Source organism: Drosophila sulfurigaster, chromosome 2R (assembly GCF_023558435.1).
Source record: "Drosophila sulfurigaster albostrigata strain 15112-1811.04 chromosome 2R, ASM2355843v2, whole genome shotgun sequence".
NCBI lineage: Eukaryota > Metazoa > Arthropoda > Insecta > Diptera > Drosophilidae > Drosophila > Drosophila sulfurigaster.
In genome coordinates this window covers 28,808,832-28,828,856 of record NC_084882.1, presented here as the reverse complement: position 1 = coordinate 28,828,856, position 20,025 = coordinate 28,808,832, and the positions used below count along the sequence as shown (strand labels likewise).

Genomic DNA, 20,025 nt, shown 5'->3' with positions numbered 1-20,025 from the left:
AATGCAAATGTGAAAACTCTCAACCCGAGCGTTGCACATTGCAAAACCATTGAAATGTTAAATACAACGAATGCAGCTCAAGTGGCAAGCAGAGGCAGATAGAGGTTGCAAGTGCCACAGCAGGGCTGCTGCAGGATCAATGCGATATCAGTTACGCAACGCCCTCGACGTGGCGTGTGTACAAGAAAAGCAACTTAGAAATGATGGCTCCTTGGTGGGCGCAAAGCGAAAATTAAACAGAGAGAAAGAGCAAGAGAAACCGCAACCGAAACGAAAACGAACACAAAAATCATAAAAAACATAAAATAAATGTAATAAAAACAACAAGCAAAATAACAGCAACAGCAACAACAAAAAAGCGAGCACAAACAATGCAATTTTCGGGGCGTATGTGTAAGAGGCCACAGAGGTCATAAAACCATATCAACGCCATTAAATGTACAACGGGGGGTAAGCTGCAAAACTCACCAAGTAACACACACACACATGTGAGACTGTGTGTGTGTGTGTGAGTAAACACCTCTGCACTGCGGGGAAATTGTGTGAGAGGAGAAAGAGAGAGAGTGAGAGCAAAGAAGCTGAAGCTCAACGAAAAACCATAAAAAAGTGCGCAACAAAAAGTTGACTAAGGGATGAGCGAAGGGATGGCGGGGAGCGGCTGCTGCCGCTGCTGATTGAGCCACCTTTTCGACGGGTCCTGGCTGCTGCTCCTGGCTGGCTGCTGCTGCCAAATGAGATACCGTAGACTCTTGTGTTTTGGCCATGCCCGGGCGTTTAGACAATGTAAACGCCGGATAACCGCAAAAAACTAAACAAACTGAGGGCGCCGCAGCTCGACTCGGGGATGCCAACGTTTTGGCTACGACGTGTGTATTAGTATACATATATGTTCGTATGTGTGTGTGTGTGCTTGGCGAAAGGACTCAAGTGTGAGCACAGACGAAATTTTTACGATGCTGAAACGTTTCACGTGCAAAAGCAGAACGCAAAAAAAACAATGCAAACTGTGTTTTTTGGTTTTGTTTGGTCATGTCAGCAAATGTGGGCGCGTCAATAAAAGTGGGTGTGGCAGCAGCAGCAGGCAAGTTGCGACAGTAAACTATGCATGCCAAGCACGTTGCTCAAGTGGTGTGCTCATCTAATGTTTTAATGAATGCTAACAGGTGTTGCACAACAAACCTGAGAGAGAGAGCAAAAAACAGCGTCGATGATCTCGACAGCAAACGGGGGGGAAAGAAAAAAACTGAAACTACACATTAAAAGCCACGCCTGCTCATTTCAAGTGATGGGGCAGCCTTTTAATTTTTTGTGCCAGTTGTTGATGTTTAGTGTTGCGCAACGTAATGAGCATTACGTTACGTTACGTTAAGTTACGTTACACATTACGTGAACCAGCAATGGTCAGCAATTAGGTTTTTATGTCGTTTCGCTTGGCATTTGCAACTCAATTAACAAACGCTGCTGCCAACTAGGAGGCAGGACAATAGCGAATAGTATATGAAATGAGGGGCACAAAGTGCGGGGCAGGGTCTGGGGAAGTGGCTGGCAGCAAAGGGTAACAGCTTGTAAAGCAGCCAACAAAACTGCAAGCCAAATTAATGAAGCTCACGTGCAGCTAAATGGGCAGACACACATACTATTATACTCACACACTAACACATACATACTATCATACTATCATACTCACACATGGAGGTAGTTATGGATATCTTGGGCTATTTATCATGTGATTAAAAGTACTACAAAATGCCATTTCAATGATATTAAATGAAAACTTTGCTAGTAAAATTAACGTAATTTAATGTATGACAACTTATGCATACCCTACAATAAATTGCTGCATAAATTAATGCTTTAAAATGAGCTGACAACTTGCAATAAATTTAAAAATATGTATAGTATAACTTTCACACTATAAATATATAATAATTAATTAACAGACATTTTGCAGACTTACATAGATGAAAATGTTTAGAACTCTTCTAAAACTAATATATATAATAATTAAAGCACATTAGTCTGAAATTTTCGCTCAATGAAATGAGTAAAGGACACTAAGAAAGCTCACTAAAAAATATGCTGTTGAACTATTATTAATATTGCCAACATATTAGTATATTGCCCATGAATTTTAATTATTATTATTATTGCCAACAAATTATTAAAACACTGCTTGAGAAATCTGTATTTAAAAATTCGTTAAAAAAGCAGACAAATTATGTAATTTCATCATACACCTCTTCTATGACTTTCCAGGGTACAATTAATGCGCTCATATGCTCTCTGCAAAAAGTTACATTCTCTGTCTACATGTGCGCAGCGGGGGTGTGGCCACAGAGAGTGAGGCGGGGCAGAGGGTGGGCGTCGGAGTTTTGTTGAACAACAAACACCATAATTTATGCTTTATGCCGCAGCAAAAATATTACCAAGTTCCTCTGGACTTAAAGCGCATTAACTGCAGAGGAGGACGGGGGGAAAAGGGAAATGAGGCAATTTCGTTTTGCACTTAATAAAAATTTAATGGCCAAACACAAACACAAAAAAAACTCTGCACAATGTAGGCCAAAAAGATGAGACTTTGCTGTGAAATAGGGCAAAAGTTGTTGCATTTTCATGAATTTTGTATGGATAAAATCAAAACGCTGTTTGATCGATAAGCAGACAGCAAATATAGTATTTATAGCGCAGAGCGAGAGAAACTTGAATGAAATGCATATAAAAAAAAACGAGAATGTTGTTGAATGCCTGAGGAGGAGGCAAAAAGGAGCTTAGCACTAAATCAAGAGCAATAAATACGCAGCATGAAGCGAATTTTATGAGCAGCGAACAGAAGGCCTAAACAAGGCGTTGAGTCTTTCTGCGTTTGTTGGCAATCAGGAAACATAAAAGCAAAGCGTGAAATATGTCAAAATGGCCAACAACTTTGTCGGCCATAAAAAAACAAGAAAGAAACTGTTGCCAACAGGCACAAACCCACAAAATGGAGCAACAGCCGGAGCAAAAACTAACGCAACAACAAGCGGAAGCAGCGTGGAGAGAGCGAAGCAAAAGATATGAAATGTGGTGTAAAGTTTTAACAAAACAATATGTTAAATCAAAAGTAAGCGCAAAAGCATTTCTCGCCACGTCAGCTGGCCTTAAACGTTTATTAAAGCGACAAAATGACAGATTACAGGTGAGTTTTGCAGAGCTTCAAGTCAAAGTCTTGAGTGGAGGGGCCAACGTGGCGTATGAGCAATAAGCAACATGCATAGAAAGGGAGAGAAAGTGTGAGAGAGAGAGGGAGAGTGAGAGAGCGTTGTCAACAAATTGACACATTAAAACAAATGAGGCCACTGCGACCGACGCGTCGACGACGACGATGACGACGAGAATGTCGCCAGCTGTCGAACTCTGGGGAAACCCAACTAATGGCGCTTGTTAGACTTATGCGTAGTTTTTCTCCGGGGGGTGTGGCGGGTGGTAATACTTCAGTTAAAGTGAGGCAATAGACGACAGCAACAGAGAGGAAATTAACGCCCTGCTCTCTGCTTTTGCTCTGGTTGTTGCTCTAAATGATTGTCGAGTGTGCGAATGAGTTTTTTATGCGACTTATAGTCGGTATTTTTTTGCAGCAACAAACACCTCCCCCTTTTGTCAAGTGGGCGTGGCAAGGTACGGTGTGTATAAAGAAGAAGGATGGAAGTTTGTCGCCACACGCATAAATCAAGTTAATCATTTGGCGCAAAAGTTACACAGACGCTGCGCAAATTGGACATTTATATTTTTCGCTCCCAGCCACGAAGAAGAATGCCAACAAAGTGAAATAATAATAACAACAATTCTGTGTGGCATGTCCTGGCTCTTGTGTTAAATTATGACGCGTCCAAAGGAATTTTCCTTTCACTCTCTTTTACTCGCTCTTCTCTTTCTCTCTCTCTCTCTCTGTGTGTGCTCAAAGATTTATGATCCTTGGCCTTGTACTTGACATTTTCTCCCTTTTTTTGTTGTGCTGTTGCTGCTGCTGATGGGTGAATTAGTGGAAATTACTGGGCAAGTCAACTAGAAAGTTATATCATCATTCTAATATATGCATATTGGGTTTAGAGCAACTTTTTATGATTGATTTTTGATGTCGAAAATTCTCATCTTTTCATTCATAACAAAGCAAAAATATTTGAAAAGCATTTTGTTTGCCAATCAAGTTGTTAAATCAAACCTGTCTGTCTTCTCTATTATTGGTTTTTCGCAATTCTTACCTGCAAAGAGAAAAAGATATATACGAAAATGTTATTAAGTTTAAAATTGCAAACGCAAAAATGTTCATATGCAACAATATGCAAATCGAAGAGCACAAAATATAAAATAGAAACAAGAAGAGCAATCGAAACAAATAAACAATATCAGCTCATAAGCAATTGATGGGAGAATTTGATTATGCACATAGCTAAACAGAAATTGATTATTTCTCTAGAGTAACCGAGAGCCAAAACTTTTACTCTGGGTATCAAAAGTTTTTTTGCCATAAAAATGCGTTGAAGTGCACCACCGACAAGTTTTCTAAGTGTGTATGTGTGTGGGGAGTATCGAGTCTCATCCATATACAAATAACTGCAAAAAGCCACTACACAAGTCAAATCAATAAAAAGAGCAACAGCAGGTGGAGGAGGATCTTCTGATGCTGCTGCCAGAGTGGAAGTTGTGTAAACTTTTGGGTAAACTGAAGCAACAAATTCAAATCGAAATGTAAAACAGTTACCTGACTTTATGCAGCAGCAGTAAAACGAGAGAAGGAAGCTGCAGAGCAGAGCACAGCTGGGGCGTAGGTGCAACTGTCGCATTGATGAGCAAACAAGCTCACAAGTGCGTGACACCGGACGCCAAAGAGGAAGCTTCCTCAGGCAGCCAGACAGCTGGAGGATGTGGATATGGATGTGGATGTGGAGGCAATTGCAGTTGCAGCTGACACTGTGCACTGACTGTGTGACAGAAACAAGCACAAGTCCAGGTAATCCTTTGGGTACAACAAGCGCTCCAGTCACGCCCACACTCACACACACGAAGCAATCTCCTCTTACTTTAGCAACGGGGCAAAAGCAAACAAATTCAACAAAATTGCTTGGCTTGGTTGATCAGTCAAAATGCGGACAGGCGCCATGCATATGAGAGTAGTCCATGTGTGTGTGTGTGTGTGTGTGTGTGAAAAGGGTTGCCTGCTATTTTTTGGCAGCATTTTATGCAAAACTCTACAGCTGCGTGACTTTGCGCTTATTTTAGCCTGCAGCAGCCCCCAAAGGAAAGAGAGGGGAAGAGAGCACAGACTGGTCACAAGCTTTGGTTATTCTTTGTGGTCAGGTGGGTGTTGATGTGGTTGTTGTTGTGGGTTTGTTTGCTTCGCTTGTTTGCAATTTGCGTGCGTGCGACGTTTTGTTTGTGCGCCTCAAGCTATGCTTCATTATTTTTGCAAACTTTTTACTTAAACGCAGGCAAGTGCCCAACTCTGTGTGTGTGTGTGTGTGTTCCATGTGTGTGGCTTTAAATTTTGTGTAGCTGTCGTACAGTTATTGATAAATTAGTCTTGGACACTTGTGGACAGTCTGGTTTTTGGCATATGAAATGCAATTATTGTTAATAAATGTTCTGTGCACAGAATTCAATTAAAATACGCACACACACACACACACATAGACAATGGCCTGTCAATTGCCAACAGAGAAAGAGAGAGATAGAGACGGGGACGGGGACGGGGACTGCGGGCGAGACTTAATGAAGGGCTTGGACACAATCAATGCACAAACACAAAGCGCCACTTAAAGTTGAGGCAGGTATCGCATTGTTGTTGCTGTTGTTCGTATGACATACCTGTCACGCCCACAAAAGCTATAACAACAACACGACAACAATAAATAAATCCGCTTAACTCAGCTTTCCTAGCAATTTTACTAAGTGCCAACGGCGCAAAAGATTTACCACAAAGTGTATGTCGCTCTCTCTTCCACTCTCTGCCCCCTCTCTCTGTGTCTCTATCTCTTCTGCTTTTTGGGCTGAACTAATTTGGCCCTTGTCCTGTTTGCCTTTAGTTATGTTGGCAGCGTGTTTGCAGCACTTTTCCGAACGATAGAAAAGCAATTCACTTTGAAATTTGCACCTGTAAACATTGTCAAACAAACGAAGACGAAGCAGAAGCAGAAGCGGAAGAAGGGAACGCAGCACACAAAGCACAATGTAAAGACGGACAATGGCATAACAGGCACTTGAGTGCAGCCAGTAGCCGCACCTGATGTGTCTTCCACATTGTTGTCCGTTACTCTGTTGCTGTTGCTGTGTTGTGCTTTGCAAATCGCCTTAGCCGGTAATTGTGTATATGAACAAACAAGCACAAGACACAAGCTACCAGACAGACAGACAGACGGACAGACGGACGGAGAGTAAAGCAAAGCAGAAGACGAGCTCTCGAAAGTCCGACAGTGGCATTTGCCATCGACAGACACGCCTCCACCTTCACCGCCTCCCCCTATTTTCAGCTGACTCGTTAGCAACGCCTTATGCCACAATTTTGCTGACGCTGGCATTTATTTTTATGCCATCAGCTCGAAGTGAGTTTGACCAGCTGCAGGTAAATGCAATCATAAAAATGTATCATTATATTAAATTCACTTTATTGTGAGGTGAATGCATTGAAAAGTATGCAACAGCATTTACTGCTATGGGCGTGCCACACACACACACAAGTTCGGTTCAATTAAAGTTCAGTTAACTTTGCCACAGTCGCAGACAGAGATAAAAATCAGCAGAACACATACAAAGAAAAAGGTGAGCCAAAGCGCGCGTGGCAAAAGTAAATTGAAATTGAAAATCGAAAGTTGTTAAATTTAACGATTGCATTTCCAGTCGTTTATCTAGCTGTCTATGCCACTTCTTTTCGCTTTCAAGAAAACGTTAGAAAATTGTCAACGGAAATCGCCACTGCGGCAGCCCATCATCATCATCATCAACAGCGCCAGAAGCAGCAGCGGAAGCCATTTACAGCATTTAGCATATTTATTTTTATTTTCTATACATTTTTCTATTACGCTCTCAGTTTTTTACTTCTCTTCTCTTCTCTCTCTCTTTCTTTGATTGCCCCTCTCTCTTTTTCATCGCTTGCTTTGTAATTGATTTTGAACATTCATTAGCTTTGGTTCGCCTTTGTTTGCACTGACCCCCAAAGCCAAAAGGAAATGGCTTTGCGCTATTGTTTCGCATTTTCATTTTCATTTTCATTCGTTTTCATTTTCCTCACAATGGCAAATATCATCATGCCGCATGTTAAATGTTGCAGAATTTCGCTTTAAATATGTTCCCTTCCATTTCTTCGCTCCCTCTTCTTTTTTACTCGTTACATTTTTATTTTTTTAAGTATTCAACGCGCAACTCGCAGAATTGTTTGAATTTTTACTTTCGCATGTGCGACTTGATTTCCGTTGCAAATGGTTGCAGTTCATGGGTGGCCAAAGGGAGTAGGGGAGAGGGAAGTGTGGCTGACAGGAAAGGGAGCATTATAAGTGATATTGAAAGCGTTGCGTTTATGGGCCATTGTATTGGCAAACGACGGAAGAGAGCACACACAGGCAATGCCAATGCCAATGCCACCGCTCGACTTTTATTGTTAAATGGTGCGTATGATTTATATTTCATTTTATTTTTTATTTTTATATTCCAATGCCAACCCATTTCAGATTCTTAATGCCCCGCCATTTGCCCCATTTGATGCTCAGCTTGCTTTAAGCCCAGCCCAGCCAGCAAAACTAAGCACACAAAATGCTTAACAATTAAAGACATATTTCAGATTGGCTCGACAACAAGAGATTGAACTACATAAATTATGCCTGAGAGCTGCAATCAAAATATGACAAAAAAGACCGCAGATAATGCACATAAAATATGTCAGAAATGTGCAAAAAAAAAAAAAAAGAGAAGCTGCGGGCAACTGTTTGCATGTTTTGGCCAAATAAACTGAATGAATTTAAATAGATGCGGCCTCCACAAAGTAATAAACCCAAAAGGAATGCGTCGACTGATATACAGAAGAATACAAAAGAAAACAAAAGGAAATATAGAAGTAAAAATCAAGGCACAAAAACTGCTCAAAATGTAACCAAGCAAAAAGGGAACAAATTGTTTTGCAGCGCCATCGACATTGGCATGCCAAGAACAATAACAACAGCAACAACGACGATGACGACGACGACGACGATGGCAATTGCTACAAGCGGAGACACGGCACAAGAGACAGAAAGAGAGAGAGAAAAAAAAGCGGAGGCGGAACTGTCGCCGTTGCAAAAATAATAATAAAATCTACAAATAGATTTTAAGCAATTTCACTTGTGAGCGAACGCAATAAAAATCAAGAATATTTGCCATGAATTCTCCCGCAAAAAAGAAGTAAGGAAGGCACCCATAGAAACACACACACACACATACACAGTTGATAGCATGCATGTGCTGCTGTTGGGAAAGCGGAAAGAAAATCGACGGCGATGGCGTCTACTGATAAAAGCTGCAGCCATTGAATGCCACACGAAGGATAACACACAGAGCAGCAGCAGAAAACGATTAAACTCTGCATTTATTTGGCCTCGCTCTCTTTTATACTCGACTTTCCAATACGTGTAAGTAGATACACACACAAACAAACACACACACACACATGCAAAAAGGTTGTGCAGGATATCTCAATAGAGTCACGATTATTTACACGCGCAAAGCGAATAGAAGGCAACATAGTTGGCCATCCTCTTCTGCCCTCTCTCCCTCTCTCTTTCACACACTTTGTGTGTGTGTGGCAAATGGGAAATTGAATTTCACGCTGAGCGAAAACAAACCCAATCGAACCACCAGGCACAGGCCGAGAAAATAATAAAATCATGCTTAAAGTAAAATTTACGCCGCCGTCCAAAGTTACCAAGTTTAGTGGAGCATCCTCTCTCTCTTTCTCTCTCTCTCTGACTGTTGCACGTGCCACACGCCGCACCGTCCAAATGAAAATCGAAAGCAATAAAATGAAAGCAGAAAAAAGTGAAATAAAATAAGTGCGGCTGCGGCAGTTGGAGACGGCACCGCGTCTACACTACGTATACGTAATGCGAGACAGGTAGCAGCAGCAACAGCAACAGCAACGGGGAAGTTGACAAAACGTTGCATACTTATTGGGGCATGCAATCGCTTGACAACAGGCCCTAAAAGCACCAATTTCGTGTTGCCAGCCTGACAGCCAGCCACCGCAGCTACGACCACAAGCTGAATTTATTTTCCATGTTCCATGTTTCATGTTGCTACAACAATGATGATGACGATGATGATGATGAAATATCCACATGAAATACAAATCACAAGCCAAGCTGCTGCCAAGCAATTCATCCAAAGAGCTCAACGCTGAAAAGCTGACAAAATAAATATACAATAACCAAAGGCAATGGCCAAGTATGCGCTGTAAGTCCCTTCGCAACTCACAAGTTAAATTATTATTTAGAAGCCAAATTTATGTAGAGCAAATCTCCATCAGACTGCAGTCAGAAGAAAACTGATGAATGTTTGAGCTTAGCATCAAAAATCACTTGATCTTTATGTCAATCGATTTGCTATTTAAGCTTACATATTTATGATTAATATTTTTGGGTTATAAAATTCGATTTTATTTTGGAGTATTTCTTTTCTAGTTTCTTAAAATGAACTATTGTCTTTTTGGTAGAATAAAATAAGAATGTATTGATCTTCATGTCAATCGGTTTGCAAATTAGACTTAATTATTTATGATATAAATATTCTGCATTTTGAGTGTAAATGAAGACTAATTAAATTGGTTTTGCTTTTGATCATTACTTCTTCTACTTTTAATAAACAAATTTACAGGATCTGCATTTCAATCGATTTCTTAATTTGTGTTTCAATTTTCTAAATTTGCACAATTTAAAATTTTCATTAAAGAAATTTGAACATTTTAGACTTCTCTGCATTTTTTGATACGTTTGAAATGTTTGATTAAATAAATTTGTACTTTATTTGTATTATCTCTTTCCCGTTCAGTTGTATGCCATTTGCTGCATTTCGAATTTAAATTTAGACTAATTAAATTCGATTTTACTTTTAGACTATTCTCTAAAATGTTGTGCAACATTTTCAGTGACTGATGTCGAATTGAAAAAATTATCATAATAAAATGTGTTTTGATTTGGGCTTGATAAGAATTGTAGCCTAAATGTGGTTGAGGGGGGGGGTTTGGCCTGGGCTGGCAAATGCCATTGAAATGGCTCATAGAATTTGCATTTTTAATTCGCCTTTTTGCCAGTTTTGCATAATGCCACCGACGTGTGTCAGTTGTTGTTGTTGCTACTCTTGTTGCTGCTGTGGCTGTCAGCTGCCAGTTGGCTGTGGCCCGTTGTTAGTTGCCATCTGGAAAGGGTCCGCACGTTACAAGTTTGCCAAGAGAGGGGGAGAACAAGTGCAAGAGCGAGAGAGAGCAAAGAGTCGCAGCATAGCGAAATTGGCTTGTCAGTTAGCATTTGTCGCTGTCGCTGTCTCAGTCGGCGTCTTAGCTCTCAACTTTGGCCGCAGGAGCCAAGAACCCAAGTTAAGTTCGTGTCGTCCAAGTTGCGACTGAATTAATATACAATTGCATAGCTGAAGGCGCATTTAAATAAACAAACTAAACACGTCACACAAACGAATGCGAAATGTTGACTGCGAGGGGATGATGTTGAGAAGCGGGCAATAGGGAATGCGAAATGGAAAGGGAAAAGGGGGCAGGAACAAATCTCGTTGGGGTTGCAAACTTTTGTCGCATTCATAAATATTCATAAATAAGCAAGTAAGTAAAACATATTTTCTGTTTGATTGCCTGGGCCAAGTTTTTGCTTTAACGCTCGCGGCCCCGGCAACAAATGGCAGTCAATTTTTGTCAAACTGTCGCGCTGATAAAACTCATTAAAGCGAAACTTTCCAAGCTCCTCCGATATGAGTGTAAAAAACAAGACAACCAGCGAGACAGAAAGAGGGAGAGGAGAGAAAAGAAAAAAAAAAATGTGAAGCAAAATGCTTTGCGCTTCATTACAAGTCACTTCCGTTTTCCATCTGTTAGCTGTTGTTGTTGTTTTGTAATGAAGGCGAAATCCGCAACGCTGATCTCTATCGAAAGTTTTTGGCTTTGATGATGGCGCCCTCCCCGTCAACACCACGCCCCCTTCTCTGCCCTCACCGCCTACGAGTGAACCCAGCTGTGTGCGGCAGCAACAACTAAATTAAAATTTACAGCACTTAAAATGAGAACGTGCCTGTTTTATTAAATAAATTTTATGGGGCCGACATAGAACACAGAACACAGAACAGAGAGCGAAAATAGATAGAGAAAATGCGAAATGGAAAATCTTATTGTAATAACGAATTTTCTCGCTTGCTCAACTTGTTGTTGTTGCTGTTGTTTTTGGAAATAAATTAGACATTTAATGATGACCGCAGGCTGTTTGCTGATTGCTCTGCAACGGACATTGTGGATATCTCTCTGTCTATATTCTATATATAGAATAACGAAAAGGAAACTTGCGCATTTTTGCTGAGATTTATTTAATTTAATTGAAGTTTTATTGAACGCAACGTTGCGGAACTAAGTGTTAAAGCACAGCACAGACAAAGCACGCAGCTGCTTTTGAAAGCTTTAACAACATTTCTCGTAAGAGAAAAATACCCTTAAGTTTGTTATTGCGTACGTAACTAAATAAATTATGCCTCCCAAGTGTGTGTATAGGAATCTGTTGTTGTATTTTTATTGCCAAACTGAGGACAAAGATTGCCAAAGTGGTCAACAAAAATGTTGAATCCTTGGGGTACAAAAAAATAAGCATTGCTTCAATTTAATATTTTAAACATTTCCAAAAAGCAGTAGAAAAGTTCTCAACTTACTTAATTTGTTAAGCAATAAATTACGTATTTAATCAAAACTCTAAACTCATTTTTCTTCTTTGATAAACACACACGAGCAAAGCTTACGAAATCCCCTCTGCACTCTTATATATATTATTTTTATAGATGCGCCAGGGGCATATATTTCAAGGGCTTAAAACTTTTACTTACTCAACTGTCTAGCAATACAAATTCGCCTCTCGCTTCTTCGTTCTCTGCCACCTTGCAGCGAAGGCAAGTGCATTGCTTTACATTTTGGTAATTGAATTAGACAACAGGCGAAGCAGCACAAAAAAAAACAGAGAAAAGAAAAAGAAAACAAAGAAACTTCGTTGTCGTTGGGCTGCGATTACTTTCACTCGAGTGCTTCGAAAGCTTTTGACACTTGGCTGCAAAAATGTCTGCAGCAAAGGATACTCGCATGCAGGATATGCTGTGCTATGAAGACGGCCATCAGCTGGGGACATCAAATGGCCGTTGTCGACTAATGAAAATTAGAAGAAAACTGGCGTCCCTAATGCGCAGACAGAGCGAAAAGAGGCGAGAGGGAGAAAGCGAGAGCACATTTGAATATGAATTTCAATTTATGCTCGGCGTTCGCACATGTCTAAGAGTCGCACCCCAAGGACACACTCGAAAAACACTCGCACACTTGTTTCCTCTCTCTCACTCTTTGGGTTCGTCTGGCTGGCAGTCAACAACCTTAGAGCAAGTTTAAGGTAATAAGCTGGCTCAACACAAAAAAAAAAGAGGAAAAAGTTAACAAGACGCTGGCACAAAACTAAACATTAAGCATGCACACCCACACATGTGTGTGTGTGTGTGGGGCATGCAACTCGGCAGGCAGTATTTCTTGGGGCCAAGTTGCACATGCATAAGTTATGCTAAGGTAAAGTTCATGCAACTGCCACGCACTGAGACCGAGATCGAGGCACAAGGTAAGTCGTTGGCTTTAATGCGCCCGCTGCCTGCTGCTTGCCACTTTAATTATGTGTGCCCCAAACTCAAGCTGAAGCTCAAGGCAAGCTGCTGTTTGTTGCCACTGCTGCAATGTCTGCTTCAAATCATATTAAAACTTTTTTTTTACTCTAGACAAAGGAAGAGAGAGAAAAAATTAAGAAACTTTCTGCGCCGCAAAATGAACTGTACAATGATGTGTCTGGGTTTGTCTTTGTCTGCAAATGGCGATGGCGACCGAGACGAAGTCCTCTCGCATTAACGGCACAGGACAATCGTGCAGTCTGCAGGACACCCTCTAATTATTATGCTATATGCGTGCGGGACGCTAAACAAACGTACTGCAAAAGAAAATATAATAATAATAATAATAATAGAAGGGAGCTGAGGAAGCAACAGAGCGAAGAACTCTCTATGGGCAGCATAAAGTTTGGATCATTGTTGTGGCCAATCTCTCTCGCTGTCTCTCCCTTAGCCAATCTCCGCATCATCCACTTGCTTAGTATATATCTTTCTATCTGTTTGTCTGCTGTATTCCCAAGCTGTCTACGCATTTTCGATTTCAACTGCCCCAGAGAGCAAGAGAGAGAGTGAAAGATGGGCAGAAAGAAAGCCATAAATTGGCATTGGCAACCGCAAACTAAAGCAACAAAAAAAAAAATAAAATAATGAAAAAAGCTGGAAAAAAACTTTTCCTTTCGGACTGTGTAGACGCAGCACTTAAGACCAACACAACACAGAGCCAGAGCCAGAGAATTCGCCAGAAACAACTTCAAATGCAATTAAGTTTCCGACCAGAGAAATCTCTGCCAGAGAGAGTTAAAGGAAGAGACTGACTGAACCAAAAAGAGTTGCTCTCCGTCTCGGGCCCCACAACAATTTCACGCATTGGCCACGGCCAGCTCAATAAAAATAGCAAAGGACTTGAGTTAATGCCATACAGCCACAAATGCCTTTCTTTCCTCTACTCTACTCTATCTAGCTATCTATCCCTCATCCCATTTTCCTCTTCTTTTTGACTGCATTGCACAATGTGCGGCATTAAAAATGGCATTAAAAATAACAAAAAAGAGAAAAAAGTTAAAAACGAGGAAGAAAAATTATTATTTCACATTTAGCACGTAACGTACATAAATCCTTTTAAATAAACGTTTGGCACGTTTTTTGTAATATTTTTCGCTGCTGCTCTCCTCCAGCAACTATGACGACGCGAAAGAGAACGAGAATGAGGGCGAGGACGAGGACGACGCAGTCCATCGTTGTCCATGTTCACGGTTTACCTGGCAACTCTGGCAGCAGCAGCAGCAGCAGCAAACTTAAGTCTTATCCCTGCCAACAGGCGACGAGCTCACGCTTTTTTTAATTTCTTTGGTTTTCTTAAAAAATTACTTGCAACAGCAGTGGAAAGATGGGCAGGACAACGAGCTGCGGATTATCCTGTCGCTCGCAACTCTTGAGCGCATGCAAATGGGTTACAGCACCAACAAAAACCATTTGGCTGGGCGTTCAAATTAATCATGCTGCATTATGGCCGGGGCGTGGCAAGTTCGTCGTCGTCGGCGTCGTCACGCTGGGCAACGCTTTGGGCTTCGGTCGGTCGGTCTTTTAATTGATCGAAGTTATCGCAGCATTTAAGCATAGCATACTTTTCAGCGCACTTGACAACACTTGCACAATCGCTCTACTAATTGCAGCATTGTCTTGCCATCACAAAAAAAGAAAATGCAAATATTATGCAAGACGTTGCCAAGTTGCAGCTGCATTGCAGATAGAGCCACAGCCTAACGACTGACACGTGAAGAACTTTTGCAACACGTACAAACACACACACACACACATACAGAGAGGGACAAATTTACGAGTACAAATACACTTATTTATCATTATTCAGTCTGCCACCCGCTGGCCACCTCTTCTGACTTCTTTTTCTTGTGGGCTGTGATTTATTTGGCGAGGCAGCTTGGCAGCGTGGTTTAATTCTGGTTTTGGCCAAAATCACTTGGCTGCCACAGCCACTGTCTGAAGGTGCCACACAACGTGGCACGCGATAAGACGACGACGACGCCGCTGCCACACTCAAGGGGTCGCCGCCCAACTGCAGCCGCAAAAAGAAGCGAAGCAGAAGCAGCAGAAGGCAAATGAAAGCGCTGCACAAGCAAATGCAAAAAATGACACGAAATCGTTAAGAGACTTTGTTGCTTGCCTCCTCCACGCCCTCTCTCTCCCTCTCTCTCACTCTCTGTCGCTGTGAGTTCTAACAACAAGCGCGTGCCCAGGCAACGGAAATGGTTTGGTTGCGCCCCCGAAACGCAAGTAGTAGGCGACTTTGAATGCGGCGCGGCGCAAGTGTCGCAAGCGATAAGCAGCAACAGCCACGCCCCCCTGTGGCACGACTGTCTCTTGCCCACACTCTCTCTCCTTCTCTCTGCTTCGTTCAGTCTGTGCAAATGATATGCAAATGTGTGAAAAGCCAAAGGACAACTACGTGGGAGTGTGAGTTCCTTCGCAGTTCCTGGACTTGACTGGTAAGCGATATGGCGCGTCTGCAATACTTTTTTTGCTGTTGCTGTTGTTGCAACCCTTCTTCTTGAGTGTGTGTGTGTGTGTGTGTGTGTGCAACACAGGTAGCGACGACACAGCCAAGTGCTGTGGCAAGTACAAGTATGTAAACAAACGAAAGCTACGACGGCGAGTGAGTTGCATGATTTATGCCTTCGCTTTTTTTTTTGTATTTTTTTGGGGGCTTCTTCTTCTTCAAGTGGCATGTGAAGCGGCCATTTAAATTTATGAATTTGTCTGGGCTGGAAAATCAATAAAGCAACGTTTATCGATAGACTGAAGTATCTGCTAAAGATGACAGCGATATGGCATGCCACAGGGATCAGCCTTTTGCCATATATCCACGTATCAACCAACTGGCACGCTCACTCTTGCTCCATCTTTTTTTTTTTTTTTTTGCTGTTGCTGTGCGGTGGGAATGTTGCGTTTGGCCGCAGCGCATAAATTTCAATTTTCAATAAAAATGCTTGTAAAAAATGCGGGTAATTTACGTTTTTTATATTTGCAGCTACAGAGAGTAAAAGAGAGAGAAGCTCACACACACACACACAGAGAAAGCTATGCAGCAACTTCACTCATGTGTAGACATAAAGGATGCGTTGGTATTTTCCATGTGTGCGTGTATGTGTGTGTGTTGAGCTCAACGCAATGCGATGCTTTTTATGCGGTCGATTTTAAATGGTCTACTTGGGAAGTGCTGCACACAAAAAATAAAATTGTCATATGAAAAATGCATAATAAATGTGCTTGATTGCCGTACGAAGCGAAACTCTCGCTCTCTCTTTCTCTTTCTCTCTCTCTCTTTATAACACGCTGTGTGAGAGCGTGCTATGTGGCATGTTCACATGCCTTAGAGCGTGCCACACACATTGCACAATTTTTTGGCAGGGATGAGAACCGTTTTTATTGACAACGACATTGGCTGATTGATTTTTGGTGCTATTGCTGGGGCGTTATCCCCACGTTATTCCCCCCTCAAAAAAAAAAAAAACAAGAGTACTTTGCTATCGAGGAGACTGAGTTAGATGGATAGTGTTGAAATAGTGACAGCAACTGAAATAAAATTGTTGGCGAAAAAAAGTTCGGTCTTTTTTTCTGGGGCGAAACGAGTCATAAAATTAAAATACGACTCTCTATGCATATATCATAGGACGGATCATAAAAGAACAAAACGACTTTCGGGTGTGTCATCAGAACAGTTATATGACGGCTATACAAACAACAGCTTTAGGGGCTGCCTGTTCTGAATTCCAATTTCGACTGTGTCAGACTTCCCCACGAAAAGTTGAAATGAAACGAAAATACTAAACAAATGATTACATCTATAATTCAAAGCTGCGCCCTAAAAGTGGGACTAACAATTTGAGTATATTTAATGCATATACTTTATAATATATACTAAAAAAAATACTGAGAAAATACTAATATTTTTTGTGCAAATAAATCGAACTCGAATTCAATGCTATATACAAGAATTAGGATAGTACATTTTGGTATATTTAATGCAGATAATTTACAACGTATACTATGAAACAAGTAGTTACAGTAGTGTGCTCGAAAATACTAAATAGTATTTTTGCAAATGAGTTCATCTATAATTTAAATCTGCACAAATTAATTGGACTCGAAAATTTGCCAAAGCAACTATACTTAAGTAGGCGTTTTCCCCATACAAAAGTATTTATTTAATATAATATATACTCAGGAAAAACTACTATAGTAATTATAGTATAAAAATACTACTCAATATTTTTGCAAACTAATTCATCTCTAATTGAAACAAAAGCAAACATAACCCGAAAAAAATAGTATCTTTAATGCAGATAGGTGTTTTAAAGTGTATACCAAAAAATACTAGACCTGTTACAAATGCCGGCACAAATAAATATTTTATTAAATAATATTGCAAATGAAAATAATTTAAATCTGGAATTAATTGCAGCCATTGTATCTCTAATATAAATTGCTTTTGCTTTGCTAGCAAATAACGCTTAATAAAGTGTCTAGATAAATGTACAAAAATAAATTATTTGAAAATGTTCTAAATGAGCCATTGCAATTGCTTTTGCTTTTAAATAAAGCTTAATTGCAATGAGCTGCAATTGTTTAAATGGCAAGCAACAAAAAAATAAAAACAAAAATCGGCAGCCAAAATCAATGAAAATATAAAATGGTTGCACGACTCAACTTGACGTGTTTACACATTTAATTAATTTGATGTAAGCTGTTGTTTATTTTCGGCCATGTTTGATCTATGTTAAAGTGTTGTGTGATGCGTTAATCAGGAATTTAGGGAGTGAAAGAGAGAGAGAGCCGAAAGAGAGAGAGAGGAAGAGAGTGAAAACAACGAGAGCCTAAGGCAAACAGCAAAAATGTTTGCTTAAAGCGCCTACAACAATGTTTATATTTCATGTGCCAGCGTTTTAAATATTTAATGTGTTTCTAATTGTGCGGCAATGTACACACACATACGCACATACACACACACAAACAGAGAGAGAAACACATACTAACACACACGTGGAGTAAAGTGGACAATATGTATGCGTAAATTATGCAAACAGCATTTGGCATAGCATATTTATTATTACGGCTACTACTTCCATTGGCCAGGAATGATTTATTGTTTTGCAAAAATTAAAATTGCATTTGCTGTTTTTGGATAATTTAAATAGTGCTAAGTGCACAGCTGTGCCCAGGAGTGAGGGGGCAGTGAAAAACCAGAAAACATGACTTAAAACACATGCATTTAATTGCGTTTCAAACTAATTAAAATTGTTCGAGTGCCACTTACGCCAACAGCTGTTGTTATTCGTGTTGTTGAGGTTGGTATTGTGTAATAAGCTTACCTGCAATTAGAAGAACAAATAGAGAAAAAGAATTAAATGATTTGTTTAGTTTGTGATTCATCAAAGTACACCACAAAAAAAAAACCATAAAAAAGAAACTGTCTCCTCACTTCAGTTGATGGCGTCTCCCTTGGGAGGCAACGCACAGTTTGTGGCACAGAGCTGTCAACGCTTCTGCTTAGCGCACAGCGTAGTTGACTGCAGTTTTTCACATGCCGCAGGTAATTTGTTGCACATGGATTGCGGCACAATTGGTACGAGATTGGACGAGTTCTTTGGACTTTGTCCAGTCTAGAAAAATGCTCGCATAACAAACGACTGACGACAACGATGACGATGAGGACAAACAAACAACAATCTCATGGCACGTCAACAAAAGCCCCAAAGGCAACACACACACACACATACGGAGAGAGAGGCACGCACACAGATACAAAGCAAGCAACCCAAGCCAAAAATGGACAGAGACATGAGCAATTGTTGTTGTTGTTGCTGCTGCTGCTGCATCTTTCAATTTGAACCCTTTTTTCCGTTCGATTCATTTTCGTTTGCGTCTATAAAAACTGAAGGCAGGAAAATTGAAATGACATAAAATGAAAATTCCAATACGTGCGCACAATATAACCCAACGTCCATTGGGGATCATCTGCGTATGCCACACACTACAGTCTACTATACTATATATGCTATATACCATGCACCATTGGATCTCTCTCATGTCTAAGGGATAGCCAGAGAATTCCCTCAACACATGTGTGTGTGTGTGTGAGTACATAATGAAAAAGTATCCCCGACAATAAGTAATCGAGCAGCAAAAAGGGCCAGCAGCATTGTTGATGTTGTTGCTTGCTCCTTTTTCCTTTCCTCCTCGATTCTATTCTGCTTACTCATCGTCATTCCGGGTGCACAAATAATCAAGTTAGTACCCAAAGCGAAAATATCACAAGTTGTCAAAGTCGCACCTCCACAACTCCACACTCCAATCTCAATTCTCAATCCCGGGGCTGGAAAGTATTTAGCGCCCGCACGCCAATTACAATGACAATGAGTAATTATTTGTGCAAAGAGAACCCAAAAACGTTGCGGCGACCCTCGCCTAAGAATTCAAATGATGGCTGCAGCTGTTGCTGAGAGAGAGAGAGAGAAAAAAAAGTTAGCTCGAGGCTTGAGCCGCAAATTGCTGGCAAATTAATTTTTACTCGAAATTTTAATGAATGCATAAAGACTATTTCCAGTCTTTTCTTCTGTTTCGAGAAGGAGAAGGGAGAAAGGAATTTCCATTATGGCTTTTTGTCTAGGTGTCAAATGGCCTTTGATTTGATCGTTTAAGAAATTATGCAAAAATGCAAATGCAAATGGTTGCAGCAGCAGCGATTGCAAATGAAAAATGATGCGACTTGGTTTAATTGCCAAAAATTTGCACATATGCGCGAAATTAATGTGACAATTGTGAGCAACGAATAACGCTCTGATAATTATAATGATGATGATTGCCATTCACAATGGCAATGCTAATGTGAATGCGAATGCTTCGATATGGGTATTAGAGCACGTTCTGATAAATCGACAATGTGTCTCCCTCTTATCAACCATCCACCTTCCACCTTCCTCGCTCCTCCCATCCCTTGTCTAGTTGTCGCTCTGTTGGTCACTAATCCCGTTGACAATTTGGACATTAAGTGGGCGACACAACGCAGAGCAACGCGTGTGCTGACATTATATCAATTACTCAACACCAACCACCAAT

General features: G+C 40.7%; 1 protein-coding gene across 7 annotated transcripts in view; it reads right to left on the bottom strand.

Moving 5' to 3' along the window:
* Positions 1 to 20,025, bottom strand: part of LOC133836000 (sterile alpha motif domain-containing protein 5) — a 167,076-nt gene that overhangs the window by 52,640 nt on the left and 94,411 nt on the right. The window contains exon 3 of one of the 7 annotated variants that reach the window (XM_062266240.1): positions 18,180 to 18,278. The exons of the other annotated variants lie outside the window; for them this stretch is intronic. Within the exon in view, the coding sequence (XP_062122224.1) occupies positions 18,195 to 18,278 (84 nt within the window). The 3' untranslated portion in view covers positions 18,180 to 18,194. Of the gene's footprint in view, positions 1 to 18,179; positions 18,279 to 20,025 lie in introns of those variants that run through there. 7 annotated transcript variants of the gene reach the window in all.